Consider the following 22,585-nt stretch of genomic DNA (forward strand, 5'->3'; position numbering starts at 1 on the left):
CGGGCTCAGCTGGGCTGGGCTCAAGGCTTAGTGCTGCTCCTGTTCCCCAGGGACAGCACCAGGGACCTGGGCACTGCCCTGCAAGTGCAGAGAGCCCCAGCCCAAGCTGGACATCAGATCCAAGGGAAACCACACCCTGTGGCTACAGAAAGATGCAACATGGGAAATACATCCCAGAGCAGGGGCCCAGGGGGGCCCAGGGCAGTCATGAGCCAGGAGACACTGAAACATCCCCAAGGATTCTCTGCTGCTCAGAGGGAGGCACTCATGGAATAGCCTGAGCTGGAGCCCACAGGGACCATCCAGGGCAGGGCCTGGCCCTGCACAGACACCCAGTGGTGCCACCCTGTGCTGAGCATGGCCCAAGCACCCCTGAGTGGCTGGGAATGTGAGACAAACTGAGATAACAGCCTGGGAGGAGCTCACTGCATTCTCCCACAAGCTCCCTGAAGAGAAACCAGGACTGGCAGGTCCAAGCTCAGGCCAGCCTCAGGCTGATGCTCCACGTGCCAGGAAAACCATGGAACAGTTCAGTGAGAGCTCCCCTGCTGGCAGAGCTCTCTGTCCTTCCCCCAGAGAAATGGGATAAGGGAAATCCAGGGCAGCAGGAGGCTGAGGAAGCTCAGCAGCTTTTCATTCATGGCAGAGGCTCCTGTGACACAGAGCAGAGCTGCTGCTCCCAGGCAGCAGCAGCAGCTGCAGGGCACAGCACGGGCTGGGCTGCCTGGAGAACCCCTGGAGCTCAGGGACTGCAGGAGCTGAGCTGGGGTCAGCAGGAGCCCTGCAGGGACAAGGGAAAGGGGAATGGCTTCACACGGACACAGGGCAGGGAGCTGGGGCAGCAGCTGCTCCCTGGCAGGGTGGGCAGCCCTGGCACAGGGTGCCCAGAGCAGCTGGGGCTGCCCTGGAGCCCTGGCAGTGCCCAGTGCTGGGCAGGGCTGGGACAGGGGGACAGGGGGAGGTGTCCCTGACATGGCAGGGTGCCACTGGGTGGCTTCAAGGTGCATCCCAGCCAAACCAGGCTGGGACTGTGTGCAATGAGGAGGGTTGGGTGGGAACATCTTCACTTGGCTGGTGTCAGGATTTAATCCCTCTGTGCAGTGAAGGCTGCTCTGGGTGTGCCAATACAGAATTGTCCTGACTCAGCCCCAGCCCCTCCTGCCTTCCCACAGGAACATTCCAACAGCTCCAGGGTCACCCCATCCCCTGATTCTGAACACAAGGAGCATGTGCAAATGGGAATATAAATAAGGAAAGGAAAATAGTGCTTTAATTAAAATTATACCAATAATTCCTACAGCACATGATTTTTTTCTTAAAAGAGACAAAGTCTCCTCTTTAGAAAGTTATTATTTACCAGGTGTTGGATTTCACTTCATTTTCAATAAAACATCAAGAGCAGAAAACGCTCTTAAGCAAATTTCTGACTTAATTAATTAAATCTGAGCTCAATCAAGTTTCTGAGCCAAGCTGATGGGTGAGAGGAGAGTGATCTGAGAGCAGTAACAGGAACCAGCCCTTGTGCCCCAAGGCCTGCAGCAGCAGGAGAAACACAGAGCTCTGCTGGCAGAGAGAGGCAGAGCAGGAGAGGTTTGGTTTCCATGTCCTTGTCCACAGCCATGTCCAGTTCCAAGTTCCTTTTAGATCCTCAAGGTTTATTCAAACTGCAGGAAGGAAAGGGAGGGATCATTGTGCTCTGCCCTCTATCAAGCACACATTTTTATTTTCCTTTGCATAAATTAAAGTCACATTTTAGCTCCATGGGAGCTGTGCCTGGCACATCCCAACTGCCCCTCAATCCATGGGAACTGTGCCTGGCACATCCCAACTGCCCCTCAATCCATGGGAACTGTGCCTGGCACATCCCAACTGCCCCTCAATCCATGGGAACTGTGCCTGGCACATCCCAACTGCCCCTCAATCCATGGGAACTGTGCCTGGCACATCCCAACTGCCCCTCAATCCATGGGGCTGTGCCTGGCACATCCCAACTGCCCCTCAATCCATGGGGCTGTGCCTGGCACATCCCAACTGCCCCTCAATCCATGGAGCTGTGCCTGGCACATCCCAACTGCCCCTCAATCCATGGGAACTGTGCCTGGCACATCCCAACTCCCCTCAATCCATGGGAACTGTGCCTGGCACATCCCAACTGCCCCTCAATCCATGGGAACTGTGCCTGGCACATCCCAACTGCCCCTCAATCCTTGGGGCTCTCCCTGAGCAGGGCTGCAAACAGGGAAACTCCCAATCCCCAGCCCAGGCTCCTGTGGGAGGAGCTGCAGGCTCAGCCCCTGGGAAAGGTGGGTGGGGATTATTTTGGGAGGGAACTCCCCACTCACCGCAGCCTTCAGGGCCTGCCCCAGGTCTTCGAGCAAATCCTTCTCGTCCTCCAGCCCCACCGAGAGGCGGATCAGGGTGTCACTGATTCCCAGAGCTTCCCTCTCGTCCTTGGGAACCGAGGCGTGGCTCATGGTGGCCCTGCAGGGATAAAACACATCTTTATCCCAAGATTATGGGACTTTGTGCTGCACAACAGCACAACAGCTTTGGGGGCTGGAAAATGGTGGGAATTCTGTGGTGCTCTGCAGCTTTTTGAGGATGGAAGGAGGAACTCACGGATGTGCTGCCAGGCTCTCGAAGCCACCCAGGCTGAAACCCACAGAGAACACCTGTGGGAGCAAGGTGGGTCATGGATTAGGGGAAAGTGTCAAGGAAAGCCACCCCCACCCTGCCCTCAGTGGGGCAGCTTCAGCTCCCTCTGAGGGGGATTTCATTGCCTTCCCTTTACCTTCAATTTCCTGAGGAAGGCAAAGGCATTTTTGACATTGCCTTTGATGTAGAAACTGAGCATCCCAGAAACACCCGTGCATTGCTTCTGCATCACATGGTACTGGGGGTGGGAAGGCAACCCTGGAATGGGGAGAGTTGGGAGAATTCCCAGTGAACTCCAGAGCAGAGCTGGGGCAGCTCAGCCCCACCTGAGTGACCCAGCCCCAGTCACGGGGCACCACAGCTCCCAAACCCCTCCCTGGGATGTTCCCAAATCCCTCCCCTGGGATGTTCCCCACTCCTGCCCACCCACCTGGGTAAATGACCTTCTCCACCCTGGGATGGGATTCCAGGAACTTGGCCACGGCCAGGCCGTTGTGGAAGTGCAGCTTCATCCTGATGTGCAGAGTCTTGAGCCCACGGTTGCACATGTAACAGTCAAAGGGGGAGGGGACAGCTCCCAGGGCTGTGGGAATGGGAAGGAATTCCATAAAATCCCACAGAATTCCACACTGGTGTTTTGCATTCAGCAAAGCCAAACATGCCCTCATCTCCAGCAGTTCTGGGGCTGGAACGAGTGGGAAGACACCTGAGCCAATCTCTGCTCCTCATCTCCCACACTGGGGAGCCAATTAATGAGCCCAATTAACAGGCTCAGGCCTCAAGGATTACATTTATTGGACACAGTGCACCTTCCCTGCTGCAGGCACAACCCTGGGCAGGAATTTATTCCTGACAGTGAAGAGGCCAAAACATCCTTGGAGTCAGAGATAAAAAAATTCTGCACTGGGCACATCCTGATGGGTGAGGGAGTTCCACCTGTGTGCATGCACACCCTCCCCAGCAGCAGCTGTGGCTGTGAACAGGATCCCTGTCAGTACTTACCAATCTGCAGGGATTTGAGCTCCTCATAAAGTTCTTTGCTGTTCACAGAGACCAGGCCTATGAGAACATCACTGTGCCCTACAAATGACAGGGACAAGAATGGGATCAGAGCAGGCCCATGAGAACATCACTGTGCCCTACAAATGACAGGGGACAAGAATGGGATCAGAGCAGGCCCAAGAGAACATCACTGTGCCCTACAAATGACAGGGACAAGAATGGGATCAGAGCAGGCCCAAGAGAACATCACTGTGCCCTACAAATGACAGGGGACAAGAATGGGATCAGCCACTCCAGCTGCTCCAGGGTCCTGCCACAAACCCCCAGGGACACCTCCCACCACCCCAGGCTGCTCCAAACCCCCTTGTCCAGCCTGGCCTTGGACACTGCCAGGGATGGACACTGCCACTCCCCACCCTCCCAGCCAGGAATTCCTCCCCAGTCTCCCATCCAACCCTGCCCTAAGGATGTGCTGAACTCTCATACTCACCATTGATGTATTTGGTTCCAGAAGACATAGAAATATCAGCCCCCAGGGACAAAGGACGCTGGAACAAAAGGAAAATAACATCAGAATTCAACTCTGGGTGCACTCAGGTTCATTCCCAGCTGTTCCAAGGGCTGTGAGCTCACACAGGAACAATCAGTGCAGAAACAAACACAAAATCCTGAGGATGAGAACAGAACATGTGCTGAAAGCAGCAGTACAGGGAGGCACTCTGAATCCAGGGTAAGCACAAGAAAATGTGATTTGAAAGCACTGCCCCAACTCCACAGGAGTGGGAACAGCATCTACAGAAGAATTGCTATAGAAAGGACAAAGCTGAGGAAGACTTTTTAACTGTTCTGATTCCCATCAGGAAGAAGAGGGCTCCATGATTTCTGGGTGACAGACACTCCCTTCACTGCAGCACCAGCAGCAGCCCCTGGGCTGGGGCTGGAACCAGAGCAGGAGATTGCACAGCACAGAGACCAGAGCTGCAATTCCTTGGTGCTGCCTCCCTTCCAAAAGGGATCTCCAGCTCCCTTGGGACAGGTGACAGTCCTGTCCTTTTCCACACACCTGGAAATATGGAGACATGAAGCTGTTGTCCACTGCCACCAGCACATCTTTTTGGATTCTGTGTGCCAGGTCTGCACAGGCTCTGATGTCAATCACCTTCAGCGTGGGGTTCGTGGGGGTCTCCAGCCAAACCAGCTGCACAAACCCAAAAAACTCCAGGTCAGAGAGTTCCCAGTGCTGGCTGAGTCCCAAGGGCTCTGGGTGTCCAGTGGGGTCAGCTCCCCATGGGCTTTGTGCACTGGGGATGGGCACTGGCCCTGCCAGAGCCAGGGGAGGCTGCAGCTCCTCCCAGCTCAGGGAGGTTTTCCTAAAGCTGGGCTTGAGCATCCCAGAAAAATCCCAGCTGGAGAGGGGCTCAGCCAGGACAGAGCCTGTTCCCAGAGCCTTTCCCAGCTGGAGAGGGGCACAGCCAGGACAGAGCCTGTTCCCAGAGCCTTTCCCAGCTGGAGAGGGGCACAGCCAGGACAGAGCCTGTTCCCAGAGCCTTTCCCAGCTGGAGAGGGGCTCAGCCAGGACAGAGCCTGTTCCCAGAGCCTTTCCCAGCTGGAGAAGGGCTCAGCCAGGACAGAGCCTGTTCCCAGAGCCTTTCCCAGCTGGAGAAGGGCTCAGCCAGGACAGAGCCTGTTCCCAGAGCCTTTCCCAGCTGGAGAAGGGCTCAGGCAGGACAGAGCCTGTTCCCAGAGCCTTTCCCAGCTGGAGAAGGGCTCAGGCAGGACAGAGCCTGTTCCCAGAGCCTTTCCCAGCTGGAGAGGGGCTGAGCCAGGACAGAGCCTGTTCCCAGAGCCTTTCCCAGCTGGAGAAGGGCACAGCCAGGACAGAGCCTGTTCCCAGAGCCTTTCCCAGCTGGAGAGGGGCTGAGCCAGGACAGAGCCTGTTCCCAGAGCCTTTCTCAGCTGGAGAGGGGCTGAGCCAGGACAGAGCCTGTTCCCAGAGCCTTTCTCAGCTGGAGAGGGGCTGAGCCAGGACAGAGCCTGTTCCCAGAGCCTTTCCCAGCTGGAGAAGGGCTCAGGCAGGACAGAGCCTGTTCCCAGAGCCTTTCCCAGCTGGAGAGGGGCACAGCCAGGACAGAGCCTGTTCCCAGAGCCTTTCCCAGCTGGAGAGGGGCTCAGCCAGGACAGAGCCTGTTCCCAGAGCCTTTCCCAGCTGGAGAGGGGCTCAGCCAGGACAGAGCCTGTTCCCAGAGCCTTTCCCAGCTGGAGAAGGGCTCAGCCAGGACAGAGCCTGTTCCCAGAGCCTTTCCCAGCTGGAGAAGGGCTCAGCCAGGACAGAGCCTGTTCCCAGAGCCTTTCCCAGCTGAGTTCCCTCCCCTGGAGCAGGGATCACCCACCCAGAGCCATGGAGCACCTCCAGCTCCAAGCTCAGTGTTCCCTCTGCTCTTCCTCACCTTTTCCCTTTTCCCTCCTCTCTCTCTCCAGGGTTTTTGCCCTTCTTAGGATGTTTTCCATGAGGCAGCACAGTGGGATTTGGTGGATCCAGCTGTGCCCCAAGCTGCCCCCCCTCAGCTCAACACACCCCCCCAAACTCAACAGGAGCAAGGATGAAACAATTTAACATCCCTTGAAAATCCCTTCCCTCTCCCCTACCTTGGTGTCTGGTGTAATTTCAGCTTTTAGGTTGTTTGGGTCTATGCAGTCAACATAAGCCACTTTGAACTTATACTCCTTTTTTAGTTTGTTGAGTAATTCTCTTGTGCCTAAAAAAGCCCCAAAAATCACAAAATGAAAGAACTTCCTTACCTTCCATTCCCTGCTCTCCAGCCTCTTGCATCATCCAGGCACAGCCAGGAGGGCACAGCTTTATGCTGCACACCATAAATGGCACATTTATCATTTCTTTATTTACAAAGTGTAAAGATTGTTGTGGGTTTAATGATCATGAAATAGTAATCATGGGTGATCAGAGTGGTTTATGAAGTACTTGAAATCAGTGTGGGGTTTATGACCAGAAAATTAAACAGACAAGAAGAACCAAGGGGAAGACTCCAGCTACTGTTTCTCATCATTCCATTAAAAATGATTCCTCCCTGTCTTTGAAGCCTTTCCCTGGGAAGACTGAAAGAATCCAGCAGCAACAGGTGATCAGTGGATGGGCAGCACTCACTGCCAGGAAATATTGCCTGGATTAACAATTATTGATTGGGTCCTTTTGCCAAGGTTATCCCCAGGGACTGAGTTTTCCATCTGAGCAGGAGGGGATGGAACATGGAGGAGGATTCTGTGAGCTGAAGGAAATATCTGAGTGATGTTTGGGTGGCTCTTTGGTGAGAAACCCTTTCTTTATAACAAACCAAACCAGAGGAGAAACAATGAAATTCACCCTGCAGAAACCAGCCCAGGCTGAGGCTTTAATGGGAAGGGGCTTTGCCTGCCAGACCCAGCCTGAGCCCCTCTGAATGGGGAACTGAGCCCCTGCTCTGCCTTAATGACTCTGATTAATTGAGTGGTGGGGGAGGCCTGGGAGGGAGAGGAGCAGGGATTCCTGCTGTTTGCAGGATCCAGCTGCACTTTGGAGGTCACCTGGCAGGGCAGAGCTGTGACATGAAAAGCAAATGTGTGTGTTTGTATTGGATGTGCACAGGCACAGGGAACTCACTGGCCAGCAGCCACCATTCCCAGGGAGGGAAAGGGAGAAGGGGATTCCTTCCATTTCCCAGCCAGTGCTTGGGAACAGCCACCAGTGGCTGGGCTCTGGAACCCCCTGGACAGCAGCCAGGCTGGAGCTGAGTGCCAGGGCCTGCAGCAGGGACAGCCAGGCTGGGCAGTGACACAGGTCACAGCAGGGACAGCCAGGTGTCCTGGGATGGCAGTGAGCTCACCCTGCTGAGGGACTCTGCCAGAGCTGCACTCTGAACAGGGGACTGATGGATACAGTGCAATAAACACATCAATACAGATAAATACAGTGCAGGATCAATACCACAGAGGGGGTCAGACATGGGCACAACAGAAGGAAGTTGTGCTTCTGCAAGAAATGATGGAATGGGAAATGCTGGTTGGGAAAGGGCCAGACCTTGGGAAGGGCCAGGAGAAACAGCAGACACTGGGAAGTGCTGCTGCCTTGGGCTGCAGAGGGTCCTGCTCTGCAAACAAACCTGGACAAGACAAAGGTGCTGCCATTTCCCCTCACTCCAACATGCATCTCTGGTTGTGTTTTTCTAAACCTCCTGTTGTGCCAACAGAATATTTCAACATCCAGATCACACAGGAGGGATCTGTGTTCTCACAAAACTAAAACAAAGAACAGTGAGGTCCTACACGGGAAATTGAGAGTTCCTGAGATCAGACAGGTTTGATCCCTTGCACAATGAAGGCTGAAGCCACAGGGTGCTGTACCCACCTCCATAGACATCACGTGTGCAGACAATTTTGTCTCCTGTCTTCAGCAGGTGACAGATGTTCAGAATTGCTCCCACTCCAGAGGAATAAGCCAAGCCTGGAAGAGAAAGGAGTCAGTGGCAGATGGATCATGTTTGATGTGACACAACAAGTCAGACTTGCCTTGGCCTTCCTCGCTTTGCCTCTGAAAAGAACCTGTTCTGTCACTGCCTCCCTGGGAACGTGGAGCCAGTGACAGCAGGAGCCTGATGTGCCCAGCACAGAGCCAGCCAGAGCCGTGCTCACAGAACCCTGCAGTGGTTTGGGGTGGAGGGACCCCAAAGCCCCCCAGTGCCATGGGCAGGGACACCTCCCTCTGTCCCAGGCTGCTCCAGCCCCAGTGTCCAGCCCATGAGGTGCTCACAGTATTTGGCTCCATCAGCAGCAGCCAGGTTTGCCCAATTCTGTCCTTGACCTCCAGCTCCATCGAGGGTGCCCACAACCTCCTCCAGGATGTGTCGGCTTGTGTTCCCAAACCGGCTGTACACATAAGGCTGGGGTGGGAATAAAAAACAATCATCAGAGAGAGCCCTGGGAAAGTCTGCAATAACAGCAGCTCCAGGTTCCTAAAGAGCCCTGGCTGAGGGCAGCCAGCTCCTCCCAGGGCAGCAGGAGGCTGTCCTGGCACAGCACCCAGCTGGGCATCCCCACCACAGAAAGGGGCCTGGGGTGCCCTGGGCCAGGAGCCACATTCTCCTGCTTTTGCCCAGACATCCACCTGTGGGCACTGAGGGAGAAAAGCTGCTGGGCTGCACAGTCCAGCCACCCTCAGAACCCCCGGCTGGCTCAGGCCGGAGCCCCGCGGCTCCTCCGGGCCCATCGCTGCCCGGCAGGCCCTTCCCGGAGCACAGGGCAGGGGACGGCGGCCGCAATGTCCGCACTGAGGAGACCCCGGCGGTCACTCGGTGTCCCGTGGCCGCACTCACCTGGTCCTTCTCGGGGTCCTCCCGCTTGAAGCTGGTGGAGAGTGTGATGGGCGGTATCACAGCCCTGGAGTTCCACTGATCGGGGTCCTGGGCGACGTGGATGGCGTTGGTGGCGAAGTGCTCGAAGGGCGGCAGGAAGCCACAGCAGCTCTTGTCAGCCATGGTGACAGCTCCGTGCCGAGCCCTCAGCGCGGGCCGCATTTAGCGGCACCGCGGGCCCGGCGGGGCGGGGCCTTCGCGCCTCCCCATTGGCTGCGGCGCCGGCGAGGCGCGGCTCCCGCGCCCTCCCATTGGCTGCCGGTGGGGCGGGGCTTTCGCGCCTCCTCATTGGCTGCGGCGCTGGCGGGGCGAGGCCGACGCGCCCTCCCATTGGCTGCCGGTGGGGCGGGGCCCGACCGCTAGGGGGCGCCCGCGCGCCGCGCTCTGAGGGGCCGCTCCCGGGGCTCCTCCCTGGGACCCAGGGGCGGCTTGGCCGGGAATATCCGGGGATGTCCGGGAATAACCGGGAATAACCCCGCAGCACGTGCTGATCTACAGGGGAACACTGCGCTGGCTGCCCGGAAGCGCTGCCTGGAGTGCCGCAGCACCTGGGAATAACCCCAGCACGGTACAGACCGGGGGAGACCTGCTGGAGCAGCTCTGAGGGAAGGACCTGGGGGTGCTGGGGGACAATGAGCTGTCCCTGCCCAATGGTGTCCAGTGGGATCCTGAGGGACAATGAGCTGTCCCTGCCCAGCAGTGCCCAGTGGGATCCTGAGGGACAATGAGCTGTCCCTGACCAATGGTGCCCAGTGGGATCCTGAGGGACAATGAGCTGTCCCTGCCCAGCAGTGCCCAGTGGGATCCTGAGGGACAACGAGCTGTCCCTGCCCAGCAGTGCCCAGTGGGATCCTGGGGTGCCTCAGGCAGAGCATTCCCTGCAGGTCAGGCAGGGATCCCACCCTGTGCCAGCCCTGCAGGCTCCTCTGCAGGGCTCTGTGCAGCTCTGCACCCTCAGCACAGCAGGGCAGGAGCTCCTGGAGCTGAGCAAGGGCTGCAGCATCTCTGTGCCAGGAAAGCCTGAGGGAGCTGGGGCTGCTCAGCCTGGAGAGGAGCCCAGAGAGAGGGGCTCAGCCCTGGCTGTCCCTGGGTGTCCCTGTCTGTCCTTGGGTGTCCCTGTCTGTCCCTATTTGTCCCTGGGTCAGGGCAGGGCCCAGGCTCTGCTCCAGGGGCCCAGCAGTGGCCACAGAGGATTTAGGACTCAATGGTCTGGAAGGGTTTTTCCAGCCTCAGAGATCCTGAGAGGAGCAGGAAGTACCTGTGACACCAAGATGGAATAAAATATATTGACCTAATCTGTAGGCTGTCCTGCAGATAAATCAGAATGTAAAACCAAACAAAAGAGACTTTACAACATCAAAAGCCAAAAAGAATATTTGAATAATGTACAAACTCCTGAATATGCATGGACCCCAGCAATACAGAAAACATTAGGTTAATGCTGGTGTTCTTTGGCCAATTGCCAAAAGCACCCCAGTGATGGATAATTTGTCCCCTGTTTTATCCCTTTATTAAAATTTTAAAAACTCCAAAGCATTAACTTTCATTTTCACAGTAACAGTACAAGTAACATTAAACAAATAAATAAGCAGCTCACAGGAACTGATGCCTGGAAAGTTCCACCTGTACAGGAGGCAGAATTTCTTCCCTGTGCTGAGCCCCTGAAACAGCAGGGAAAGCTGGGCCAGCAGCAGCTCCTGCCAGCTGTGGTCACAGCTGCACTGGGGGGACATTGCTTGAGGGGCTGGAAAACTTCAGCTGCTTTTGGGTTTTGTTTTGTTGGGTTTTTTTTGGTTTTTTGGGTTGGGTTTTTTTGGGTTTTTTTTTTGTTTGTTTGTTTGTTTTTTGTTGTTTTTTGTTTTTGTTGTTTTTTGTTGTTGTTGTCTGTTCTGGCGTGTATATATATATATATATGTTTATATATATGTGTGTATATATGTGTATATATATATATATATATGTGTATATATATATATATATGTATGTATATATTCTTAGTAAAGAACTGTCATTCCCTTTCCCATATATTTGCCTGGAAGCCCTGTAATTTCACACTCACAGTGATTTGGAGGGAGGGATCACCTTTCCCTTCTAGGAATGTTCCCACCTTCCCTGGCAGAGCCTGTGTTGAAAGCAGGACAGGATCTCACAAGAGCTGAGCAGAGAAGGAGTGTGAGAAACAAAGGCCACTCCTCAATAAGGGATGATAAGGGCCAGATCAATAAAGCAAAAGTAACAGCACTGGCTGCAGGTTCCCAAACGAGTTTGCACATTTCTGGAGCCCACTGACCACAGCTCCATCCCAGGCTGCCAGCACTCAGAATTCCTGGGAGGCAGCCCAGGGCTCTGCTGAGCCACTCGTGTCCTCTGCTGAGCCACTCGTGTCCTCTGCTGCTCTGCCCTGGTTTTACATTTTGCAAGAGTGGCCATGTCTCCTGATACATCTTGATACAGCCTTGCTCCATGCTCAGCTTTAGTTATACTGTTCACAAGAGCAATTACAATCTACACTGTATCTACTGAAGGGGTTACAATTTATAATAATTAGCCCCAGCAAATACAGAGTAGTGAAAGCCAACAGTTACACCACAGATTGGAACAGGGAAATCCCCTCCTTCCAGCCTGAGACCCTAAACCAACCTCACAGTACATCAGCACAGCCCTCACTGGGGGTTTCCTCTTTCCCCTTTTTAGTGCTGTAAGCTGGGAGCCATAAATACCCCACAAATGCTTTATCTCACCCCAATTGCTCAGGCACTTCAGCCACACCACTCACACTTCTTTTATAGTCAATAAAGTCACCAACACCTCAGATTCTGTTCTAAGGATGGCTGAGCCCTTGCTGCAGGGAGAAAACACAACAGCATTACAGGGGAGTGGAGCCAGGAAAAAATAGAAATGAAAAGCCAAAGCAGCAAAACACACAAACCTGGCTTGAGAATGGCTTCTCCAGTAAATAACCAGGACATGGGAGGGATGGCTCTGCTGCTTTTGTGTCTTTGCAAAAGTATTTGCTGGTCCTGGTAACTCCTCTCAGGTATGGCAGCTGCAGCACCTGCTGGGAGCAAGTCAGAATTCTGTAATTGCTAATTAGAATAAGAACAATGCATATTCTCTTATTAGGTTAAGAACTTGATGCTTTGATTTAGATTAAAATCCTTTCCATCACTGGTATATTACAGCATCTCCCTTCATGTTTCCCTTTCTAACCTCACTGATTTGTTACCAGGACAGAAAGTGGGATTGACTTTTCCCCTGACCCAGGCTGTGAACCTGGGCAAGAGTTTCAATCAATTTATTGATTTTCCCAGGGAAACCTCCTCAGGTAAAGCCTGCAGAAAGGGATGACTCTGACTGTTTCACTCTGGAGCAGCTCCCAGACTCCTTCTCTCAGGTCATTTAGAAAAGCTGGCTGTGTTTGCACCCAGCCCCTGCTCCCCAGGGATGTAACAGGGAGTCAAACTCCTCTTGGAACAAGAGAGGAGATGGCAGGGGCAGGGCTGGCAAGTACAGCACCAGGGAGAACTGCTCTGCTCTGGGCAGTGTTACAGTCCCAGGGAGGTCTAGGTGGGATATTGGGAAAGTTTCCTCTTGGGAAGGCTGGTCAGACATGGGAACAGGAGTCCCTACCCCAGAGGATTTAGAAGCTGTGTGGATGTGGCACTTGGGGACATGGGGCAGTGCTGGGAATGGTTGGGCTCCATGGGCCCAGAGACTTTTCCAACCAAAACAATTCCCTGTCCTCATTGTCCTGTAAGCAGCATGATCCTGCTGCAGCCTCAAGTGTTTTAATGACTTTCCTACAGGACAAGAAGTGGAATTCTCTGTGTTGTTACAGAGAAATTTCAAGTCTCCTCCTGCTCCAATTCCAGCACCATTTCCCAACTCCAATTCCCAAACATCCTTTAGCAGGACAGAAGAGAATCAATACTTTCCTAGTGATTAGATGATAAAAGGGACATGCTAAAAGGGAGAATAAAAACTGCCTTTCAGTCAGCTACTGCACACAGCAGCAGATAAACTAATTCCAGAGCACTCAAGCACTCACAGGGCTCAGGCTCATTCCAGTGACCCAGGGGGATGCTGGAGCTGAGCAGGCACTGAAGGGCAGCTGCACTTTGTGCCTTGGGGCTCACTCAGCCCATAAAGCTGTGGGGTGGCAGCTGTGGGTCCCAGCCCAGCAGCACCCCCACATGCCCATGGCCAGTGGCACACTGGGGGCAGTGCCACAGCTCCCAGAGTGGCCCTGGATGGGAACTGGGGCCTGGCACTGCTGGCTGCTGAGCTCCTCTCCTGGGCACACGGGGCAGTGACAGAACTTGCCTGTCAATGAAAGAGTTTCTGAGAACTCCTCTGGCTAATGGGGCTCAGTCTGGGCTGGGGAACACCAACCCCTCATCAAAGCCAGTGAGAAATGGCAGAGGAAGCTCCAGTGCAGGCAAGGGGAGGCTGGCAGGGAGCAGCTGAGCCCAGCAGCAGCACTGGGCTGGGAGCCAGGCCCTGCCTCGGGCTCAGCTGGGCTGGGCTCAAGGCTTAGTGCTGCTCCTGTTCCCCAGGGACAGCACCAGGGACCTGGGCACTGCCCTGCAAGTGCAGAGAGCCCCAGTCCAAGCTGGACATCAGATCCAAGGAAAACCACACCCTGTGGCTACAGAAAGATGCAATATGGGAAATACATCCCAGAGCAGGGGCCCAGGGGGGCCCAGGGCAGTCATGAGCCAGGAGACACTGAAACATCCCCAAGGATTCTCTGCTGCTCAGAGGGAGGCACTCATGGAATAGCCTGAGCTGGAGCCCACAGGGACCATCCAGGGTAGGGCCTGGCCCTGCACAGACACCCAGTGGTGCCACCCTGTGCTGAGCATGGCCCAAGCACCCCTGAGTGGCTGGGAATGTGAGACAAACTGAGATAACAGCCTGGGAGGAGCTCACTGCATTCTCCCACAAGCTCCCTGAAGAGAAACCAGGACTGGCAGGTCCAAGCTCAGAGCCAGCCTCAGGCTGATGCTCCACATGCCAGGAAAACCATGGAACAGTTCAGTGAGAGCTCCCCTGCTGGCAGAGCTCTCTGTCCTTCCCCCAGAGAAATGGGATAAGGGAAATCCAGGGCAGCAGGAGGCTGAGGAAGCTCAGCAGCTTTTCATTCATGGCAGAGGCTCCTGTGACACAGAGCAGAGCTGCTGCTCCCAGGCAGCAGCAGCAGCTGCAGGGCACAGCACGGGCTGGGCTGCCTGGAGAACCCCTGGAGCTCAGGGACTGCAGGAGCTGAGCTGGGGTCAGCAGGAGCCCTGCAGGGACAAGGGAAAGGGGAATGGCTTCACACGGACACAGGGCAGGGAGCTGGGGCAGCAGCTGCTCCCTGGCAGGGTGGGCAGCCCTGGCACAGGGTGCCCAGAGCAGCTGGGGCTGCCCTGGAGCCCTGGCAGTGCCCAGTGCTGGGCAGGGCTGGGACAGGGGGACAGGGGGAGGTGTCCCTGCCATGGCAGGGTGCCACTGGGTGGCTTCGAGGTGCATCCCAGCCAAACCAGGCTGGGACTGTGTGCAATGAGGAGGGTTGGGTGGGAACATCTTCACTTGGCTGGTGTCAGGATTTAATCCCTCTGTGCAGTGAAGGCTGCTCTGGGTGTGCCAATACAGAATTGTCCTGACTCAGCCCCAGCCCCTCCTGCCTTCCCACAGGAACATTCCAACAGCTCCAGGGTCACTCCATCCCCTGATTCTGAACACCAGGAGCACGTGCAAATGGGAATATAAGCAAAGAAAGGAAAAGAGTTTTAATTCAATTGATTGCAATAATTCCCACAGCACATGATTTTTTTCAAATTACAATGATCCATCTTTAGAAAGTTATCATTTCCAGATGTTGGATTTCCCTTCATCTTCAATGTTGCATAAAACTTCGAGAGAAGGAAAAGCTTTTATCCAAATCTCCAAACAAATTTAAATAAATCTGAGGTCAATCAAGATTTTTAGCTGAGCTGATGGGTGAGAAGAGATGAGAGTAGTAACTGAAGACTGAGATTACCTGAGAGTAGTAAAAAAGAAGCCCTCACACCAAAAGGCCTGCAGCAGCAGGAGAAACACTGAGCTCTGCTGGCAAAGAGAGGCAGAGCAGGAGAGGTTTGGTTTCCATGTCCTTGTCCACAGCCATGTCCAGTTCCAAGTTCCTTTTAGATCCTCAAGGTTTATTTAAACTGCAGGAAGGAAAGGGAGGGATCATTGTGCTCTGCCCTCTATCAACCACACATTTTTATTTTCCTTTTCACAAATTAAAGTCACATTTTAGCTCCATGGGAACTGTGCCTGGCACATCCCAACTGCCCCTCAATCCATGGGAACTGTGCCTGGCACATCCCAACTGCCCCTCAATCCATGGGGCTGTGCCTGGCACATCCCAACTGCCCCTCAATCCATGGGAGCTGTGCCTGGCACATCCCAAGTGCCCCTCAATCCCTGGGGCTGTCCCTGAGCAGGGCTGCAAACAGGGAAACTCTCAATCCCCAGCCCAGGCTCCTGTGGGAGGAGCTGCAGGCTCAGCCCCTGGCAAAGGTGGGTGGGGATTATTTTGGGAGGGAACTCCCCACTCACCGCAGCATCCAGGGCCTGCTCCAGGTCTTCGAGCAAATCCTTCTCATCCTCCAGCCCCACCGAGAGGCGGATCAGGGTGTCAGTGATTCCCTGAGCTTCCAACTCCTGCTTGGGAATCGAGGCGTGGGTCATGGTGGCCCTGCAGGGATAAAACACATCTTTATCCCAAGATTATGGGACTTTGTGCTGCACAACAGCACAACAGCTTTGGGGGCTGGAAAATGGTGGGAATTCTGTGGTGCTCTGCAGCTTTTTGAGGATGGAAGGAGGAACTCACGGATGTGCTGCCAGGCTCTCGAAGCCACCCAGGCTGAAACCCACGGTGAAGATCTGTGGGAGCAAGGGAAGGAGGTTATGGATGCATGGAAATAGAGAATCAGGGAATATCCTGAGTGGGAAGTGCCCTCAGGGATCACTGATCCAGCTCCTGGCCCCCCAACAGTCCCACCCTGAGCGCCCCTGGCAGCTCTGTCCAAACCCTCCTGGAGCAGCCTCGGGGCTGGGAGCTCCTCAAGGACACTGAGGGAAAGGAAAGTTCAGGAACACTTTCCCCTAAGGTGTTCTATAATCACTTTAATGTTATAAACTGCATTAGGTGTAACTAGGGAATAAAGGGCACATCTGGCAGGTGAGAGCCAAGATTTGGAACAGGCTCACCCTGCCCCTGGATCCCTGGTTGGAGCCAGCCCAGCTCTCCCAGGGCCAGGGGCTCCCTCTCTGCCCCGGTCAGGCCCTTCCTCAGAGGCTTTCCCTCCCCAGGGCACCTGCACCATCCCAGCAGAGCTGCAGCAGCCCCAGCTCCCACCCTGCAGAAAGCCTCAGGAGCAGCGGCTGCTGGCCCGAGCTGGACGCGCCTCACCCCGGAGCAAACAAACCCTCCCGGGCTGAGGCCTCCCTTTGTTCCCTCCCGTTGAGCCCAGGGACAAATGATCCCGATTTACGGGGGGCACGCCCAAAGGGCCTGGCAAGGAAACCACCCCCACCCTGCCCTCAGCGGGGCAGCTTCAGCTCCCTCTGAGGGGGATTTCATTGCCTTCCCTTTACCTTCAGGCTCTTGAGGAAGGCAAAGGCATTTTTGATGTTCCCTTTGATGTAGAAGCTGACCATCCCAGAAACACCTGTGCACTGCCTCTTTGTCACTTCGTACTGGGGGTGACAACACAACCCTGGAATGGGGAGAGTTGGGAGAATTCCCAGTGAACTCCAGAGCAGAGCTGGGGCAGCTCAGCCCCACCTGAGTGACCCAGCCCCAGTCACGGGGCACCACAGCTCCCAAATCTCACCCTGGGATGTTCCCAGACCAAATCCCTCCCCTGGGATGTTCCCAGACCAAATCCCTCCCCTGGGACGTTCCCCACTCCTGCCCACCCACCTGGGTAAAGGACCGTCTCCACCCTGGGATGGGATTTCAGGAACTTGGCCACGGCCAGGCCGTTTTGGTAGTGCAGCTTCATCCTGATGTGCAGAGTCTTGAGCCCACGGTTGCACATGTAACAGTCAAAGGGGGAGGGGACAGCTCCCAGGTCTATGGAAATTGGAACAGAATCCCATGGAATTCCACAGCAACACTGGTGTTTTACATTCAGTAAACCCAAACATGCCCTCATCTCCAGCAGTTCTGGGGCTGGAACGAGTGGGAAGACACCTGAGCCAATCTCTGCTCCTCATCTCCCACACTGGGGAGCCAATTAATGAGCCCAATTAACAGGCTCAGGCCTCAAGGATTACATTTATTGGACACAGTGCACCTTTCCTGCTGCAGGCACAACCCTGGACAGGAATTTATTCCTGACAGTGAAGAGGCTGGAAAATTGCTGGAATCATCAGAGGTAAGAAAATTCTGCACTGGGCACATCCTGATGGGTGAGGGAGTTCCAAACCCCCTCACTGCAGGTGGGCACCTCAATGGTTTCAGGATGTGCCCCAGTGCCCTCCTGAAGTGCCTGGGAAGTGGAGATCAAGGTCTCTCATTTTATGGGACTTTTTCTAATTGAGCTTTCCCATTCTGTTAATTTATATTCCCAGGCAGGTTTCCCACCTGTGTGCATGCACACCCTCCCCAGCAGCAGCTGTGGCTGTCAACAGGATCCCTGTCAGCAATTCCCTGTCTGCACTTACGGATCTGCAGGAATTTGAGCCTCTCGTAGAGTTTTTTGCAGTTTACAGAGACCAGGCCTATGAGAACATCACTGTGCCCTACAAATGACAGGGACAAGAATGGGATCAGAGCAGGCCCAAGAGAACATCACTGTGCCCTACAAATGACAGGGACAAGAATGGGATCAGCCACTCCAGCTGCTCCAGGGTCCTGCCACAAACCCCCAGGGACACCTCCCACCACCCCAGGCTGCTCCAAACCCCCTTGTCCAGCCTGGCCTTGGACACTGCCAGGGATGGACACTGCCACTCCCCACCCTCCCAGCCAGGAATTCCTCCCCAGTCTCCCATCTAACCCTGCCCTAAGGATGTGCTGAACTCTCATACTCACCATTGATGTATTTGGTTCCAGAGGACATAGAAATATCAGCCCCCAGGGACAAAGGACGCTGGAACAAAAGGAAAATAACATCAGAATTCAACTCTGGGTGCACTCAGGTTCATTCCCAGCTGTTCCAAGGGCTGTGAGCTCACACAGGAACAATCAGTGCAGAAACAAACACAAAATCCTGAGGATGAGAACAGAACATGTGCTGAAAGCAGCAGTACAGGGAGGCACTCTGAATCCAGGGTAAGCACAAGAAAATTGATTTGAAAGCACTGCCCCAACTCCACAGGAGTGGGAACAGCATCTACAGAAGAATTGCTATAGAAAGGACAAAGCTGAGGAAGACTTTTTAACTGTTCTGATTCCCATCAGGAAAAAGAGGGCTCCATGATTTCTGGGTGACAGACACTCCCTTCACTGCAGCACCAGCAGCAGCCCCTGGGCTGGGGCTGGAACCAGAGCAGGAGATTGCACAGCACAGAGACCAGAGCTGCAATTCCTTGGTGCTGCCTCCCTTCCAAAAGGGATCTCCAGCTCCCCTGGTACAGGTGACAGTCCTGTCCTTTTCCACACACCTGGAAATATGGAGACATGAAGCTGTTGTCCACTGCCACCAGTGGCCGACATTTTTGTTCTTTGTTCCCGTGAGCCAGGTCTGCACAGGCTCTGATGTCGAGCACCTTCAGCGTGGGGTTCGAGGGGGTCTCCAGCCAAACCAGCTGCACAAACCCAAAAAACTCCAGGTCAGAGAGTTCCCAGTGCTGGCTGAGTCCCAAGGGCTCTGGGTGTCCAGTGGGGTCAGCTCCCCATGGGCTTTGTGCACTGGGGATGGGCAGTGGCCCTGCCAGAGCCAGGGGAGGCTGCAGCTCCTCCCAGCTCAGGGAGGTTTCCCTAAAGCTGGGCTTGAGCATCCCAGAAAAATCCCAGCTGGAGAGGGGCTCAGCCAGGACAGAGCCTGTTCCCAGAGCCTTTCCCAGCTGGAGAGGGGCTCAGCCAGGACAGAGCCTGTTCCCAGAGCCTTTCCCAGCTGGAGAGGGGCTCAGCCAGGACAGAGCCTGTTCCCAGAGCCTTTCCCAGCTGGAGAAGGGCTCAGCCAGGACAGAGCCTGTTCCCAGAGCCTTTCCCAGCTGGAGAGGGGCACAGCCAGGACAGAGCCTGTTCCCAGAGCCTTTCCCAGCTGGAGAGGGGCTCAGCCAGGACAGAGCCTGTTCCCAGAGCCTTTCCCAGCTGGAGAGGGGCTCAGCCAGGACAGAGCCTGTTCCCAGAGCCTTTCCCAGCTGGAGAAGGGCTCAGCCAGGACAGAGCCTGTTCCCAGAGCCTTTCCCAGCTGGAGAGGGGCTCAGCCAGGACAGAGCCTGTTCCCAGAGCCTTTCCCAGCTGGAGAAGGGCACAGCCAGGACAGAGCCTGTTCCCAGAGCCTTTCCCAGCTGGAGAGGGGCTTAGCCAGGACAGAGCCTGTTCCCAGAGCCTTTCCCAGCTGAGGTCCCTCCCCTGGAACAGGGATCACCCACCCAGAGCCATGGAGCACCTCCAGCTCCAAGCTCAGTGTTCCCTCTGCTCTTCCTCACCTTTTCCCTTTTCCCTCCTCTCTCTCTCCAGGGTTTTTGCCCTTCTTAGGATGTTTTCCATGAGGCAGCACAGTGGGATTTGGTGGATCCAGCTGTGCCCCAAGCTGCCCCCCCTCAGCTCAACACACCTCCCAAACTCAACAGGAGCAAGGATGAAACAATTTAACATCCCTTGAAAATCCCTTCCCTCTCCCCTACCTTGGTGTCTGGTGTAATTTCCTTCTTCGCTGTGTCTAGGTTTGTGAAGTCAACATAAGCCACTTTCAATTTATACTTCTCTGCTATTTCATTGAATAAGTTTCTTGTGCCTAAAAAAACCCCAAAACCACAAAATGAAACAAAATCCCTTACCTTCCATTCCCTGCTCTCCAGCCTCTTGCATCATCCAGGCACAGCCAGGAGGGCACAGCTTTATGCTGCACACCATAAATGGCACATTTAACATTTCTTTATTTACAAAGTTAAAGATTTTTGATGATTTAATGATCATGAAATAGTAATCATGGGTGATCAGAGTGGTTTGTGAAGTACTTGAGGTCCAGAGTACAGAGGGTCCTGCTCTGCACACAAACCTGGGCAAGACAAATGTGCTGCCATTTCCCCTCACTCCAACATGCATCTCTGGTTGTGTCTTTCTAAACCTCCTGTTGTGCCAACAGAATATTTCAACATCCAGATCACACAAGAGGGATCTGTGTTCTCATAAAACTAAAACAAAGAACAGTGAGGTCCTACATGGGAAATGGAGAGTTCCTGAGATCAGACAGGTTTGATCCCTTGCACAATGAAGGCTGAAGCCACAGGTGCTGTACCCACCTGCATAGACATCACGTGTGCAGACAATTTTGTCTCCTGTCTTCAGCAGGTGACAGATGTTCAGAATTGCTCCCACTCCAGAGGAATAAGCCAAGCCTGGAAGAGAAAGGAGTCAGTGGCAGATGGATCATGTTTGATGTGACACAACAAGTCAGACTTGCCTTGGCCTTCCTCGCTTTGCCTCTGAAAAGAACCTGTTCTGTCACTGCCTCCCTGGGAACGTGGAGCCAGTGACAGCAGGAGCCTGATGTGCCCAGCACAGAGCCAGCCAGAGCCGTGCTCACAGAACCCTGCAGTGGTTTGGGGTGGAGGGACCCCAAAGCCCCCCAGTGCCATGGGCAGGGACACCTCCCTCTGTCCCAGGCTGCTCCAGCCCCAGTGTCCAGCCCATGAGGTGCTCACAGTATTTGGCTCCATCAGCAGCAGCCAGGTTTGCCCAATTCTGTCCTCGACCTCCAGCTCCATCGAGGGTGCCCACAACCTCCTCCAGGATGTGTCGGTTCGGGTTCCCAAACCGGCTGTACACATAAGGCTGGGGTAGGAATAAAAAACAAAAGAGAGCCCTGGGAAAGTCTGCAATAACAGCAGCTCCAGGTTCCTAAAGAGCCCTGGCTGAGGGCAGCCAGCTCCTCCCAGGGCAGCAGGAGGCTGTCCTGGCACAGCACCCAGCTGGGCATCCCCACCACAGAAAGGGGCCTGGGGTGCCCTGGGCCAGGAGCCACATTCTCCTGCTTTTGCCCAGACATCCACCTGTGGGCACTGAGGGAGAAAAGGTGCTGGGCTGCACAGTCCAGGCTGGGTCAGGCTGGAGGGACCATGAGGGTGCCCAGGTCCCACTCCCTGCTCAGCAGGGCCAGCCCAGAGCTCGGGGCACGGGATCAGACAGCTCTGGGCATCTGCAGTGAGGGAGACTCCACAGCCTCTCTGGAGGGGATTCTCAGGGAAAACCTGTGTCCATCTCCATCACACCCTGTTTAAGAGGTGCCACAGAGCACCGGACAGCTCCTCACCACCACGTCTTGAAAGCCCAAACATTCCTCTGGCAATGGCTCAGTACCACAGCTTTAATACAAATTCTGGAAAAATGTAACGAGGAAAAAACAAACTCAGGCACGTGTCCCATTCCCCCGGGGGGCAGAAGGGCAGGAAGAGCCTCCCAGATTCGGGGCTCCGGGCAGCCCCTGCAGCAGCATCCCTGCGAGCCCGGGGCGCTCCCTGCTCCCCTTCCCCGCTGCCGCACGGGAATCATCCCAACCTCACCCCAACCTCTGCCCGCCCCAGAACCCCCGGCTGGCTCAGGCCGGAGCCCCGCGGCTCCTCCGGGCCCATCGCTGCCCGGCAGGCCCTTCCCGGAGCACAGGGCAGGGGACGGCGGCTCCGCAATGTCCGCACTGAGGAGACCCCGGGGGTCACTCGGTGTCCCCGGGGTGGCCGCACTCACCTGGTCCTTCTCGGGGTCCTTCTTGAAGCTGATGGAGAGCGTGACGGGCGGTATCACAGCCCTGGAGTTCCACTGATCGGGGTCCTGGGCGACGTGGATGGCGTTGGTGGCGAAGTGCTCGAAGGACGGCAGGAAGCCACAGCAGCTCTTGTCAGCCATGGTGACAGCTCCGTGCCGAGCCCTCAGCGCGGGCCGCATTTAGCGGCACCGCGGGCCCGGCGGGGCGGGGCCTTCGCGCCTCCCCATTGGCTGCGGCGCCGGCGGGGCGGGGCTCCCGCGCCCTCCCATTGGCTGCCGGTGGGGCGGGGCCCGCCCCTCACGGCCAGCGCCCGCCCGCTAGGGGGCGCCCGCGCGCCGCGCTCTGAGGGGCCGCTCCCGGGGCGCCTTCCCGGGATCCAGGGGCGGCTTTGTGGGAATAACCGGGAATAACCGGGAATAACCGGGAACAACCCCGCAGCACACTGCTGATCCACAGGGCGATAGCACTGATCGGGCAACAGGCACGTGCTCTGCGCTGCTGGTTTTGTTTTGTCTTCCCTACGCTCAGGTGATTCGGTAGGCAGCAGGATGGCGGCCTGGCCTGGTGAAACAGGGCAGAGCCTCTGCCCACAGTAATTATTCCCAAATG

General features: G+C 55.3%; 2 protein-coding genes across 3 annotated transcripts; both read right to left on the minus strand.

The window, feature by feature from the left end:
* Positions 1-1,248: 1,248 nt before the first annotated feature.
* LOC130256108 (cystathionine gamma-lyase-like) lies at positions 1,249-9,271 on the minus strand. The gene is made up of 12 exons (XM_056497427.1): positions 9,021-9,271; positions 8,459-8,588; positions 8,057-8,152; positions 6,304-6,413; positions 4,721-4,855; positions 4,148-4,205; positions 3,658-3,735; positions 3,086-3,238; positions 2,792-2,913; positions 2,620-2,672; positions 2,343-2,481; positions 1,249-1,664 (listed from the first exon to the last, which is right to left on the minus strand). The coding sequence occupies exons 1-12, from the start codon at positions 9,219-9,221 to the stop codon at positions 1,656-1,658; spliced, it is 1,284 nt and encodes a 427-aa protein (XP_056353402.1). The 5' UTR covers positions 9,222-9,271; the 3' UTR covers positions 1,249-1,655.
* Positions 9,272-11,777: 2,506 nt separating this feature from the next.
* On the minus strand, positions 11,778-22,181 carry LOC130256107 (cystathionine gamma-lyase-like). 2 transcript variants are annotated; one of them, XR_008841059.1, is made up of 13 exons: positions 21,958-22,181; positions 20,919-21,048; positions 20,517-20,612; positions 19,899-20,008; positions 18,708-18,851; positions 18,136-18,193; positions 17,766-17,843; positions 17,020-17,172; positions 16,692-16,813; positions 15,925-15,977; positions 15,648-15,786; positions 15,085-15,253; positions 11,778-12,114 (listed from the first exon to the last, which is right to left on the minus strand). XR_008841059.1 is itself a non-coding variant. In XM_056497426.1 (12 exons), the coding sequence occupies exons 1-12, from the start codon at positions 22,153-22,155 to the stop codon at positions 15,245-15,247; spliced, it is 1,290 nt and encodes a 429-aa protein (XP_056353401.1). In that variant the 5' UTR covers positions 22,156-22,174; the 3' UTR covers positions 14,220-15,244. The 2 variants fall into 2 exon arrangements, 1 of the variants encoding a protein (XP_056353401.1); XM_056497426.1 differs by lacking the exon at positions 11,778-12,114 and having other exon boundaries at positions 14,220-15,253; positions 21,958-22,174.
* Between the last annotated feature and the right edge of the window lie 404 nt (positions 22,182-22,585).

The sequence above is a fragment of the Oenanthe melanoleuca genome, chromosome 8, assembly GCF_029582105.1.
Source record: "Oenanthe melanoleuca isolate GR-GAL-2019-014 chromosome 8, OMel1.0, whole genome shotgun sequence".
NCBI classification, from domain to species: domain Eukaryota; kingdom Metazoa; phylum Chordata; class Aves; order Passeriformes; family Muscicapidae; genus Oenanthe; species Oenanthe melanoleuca.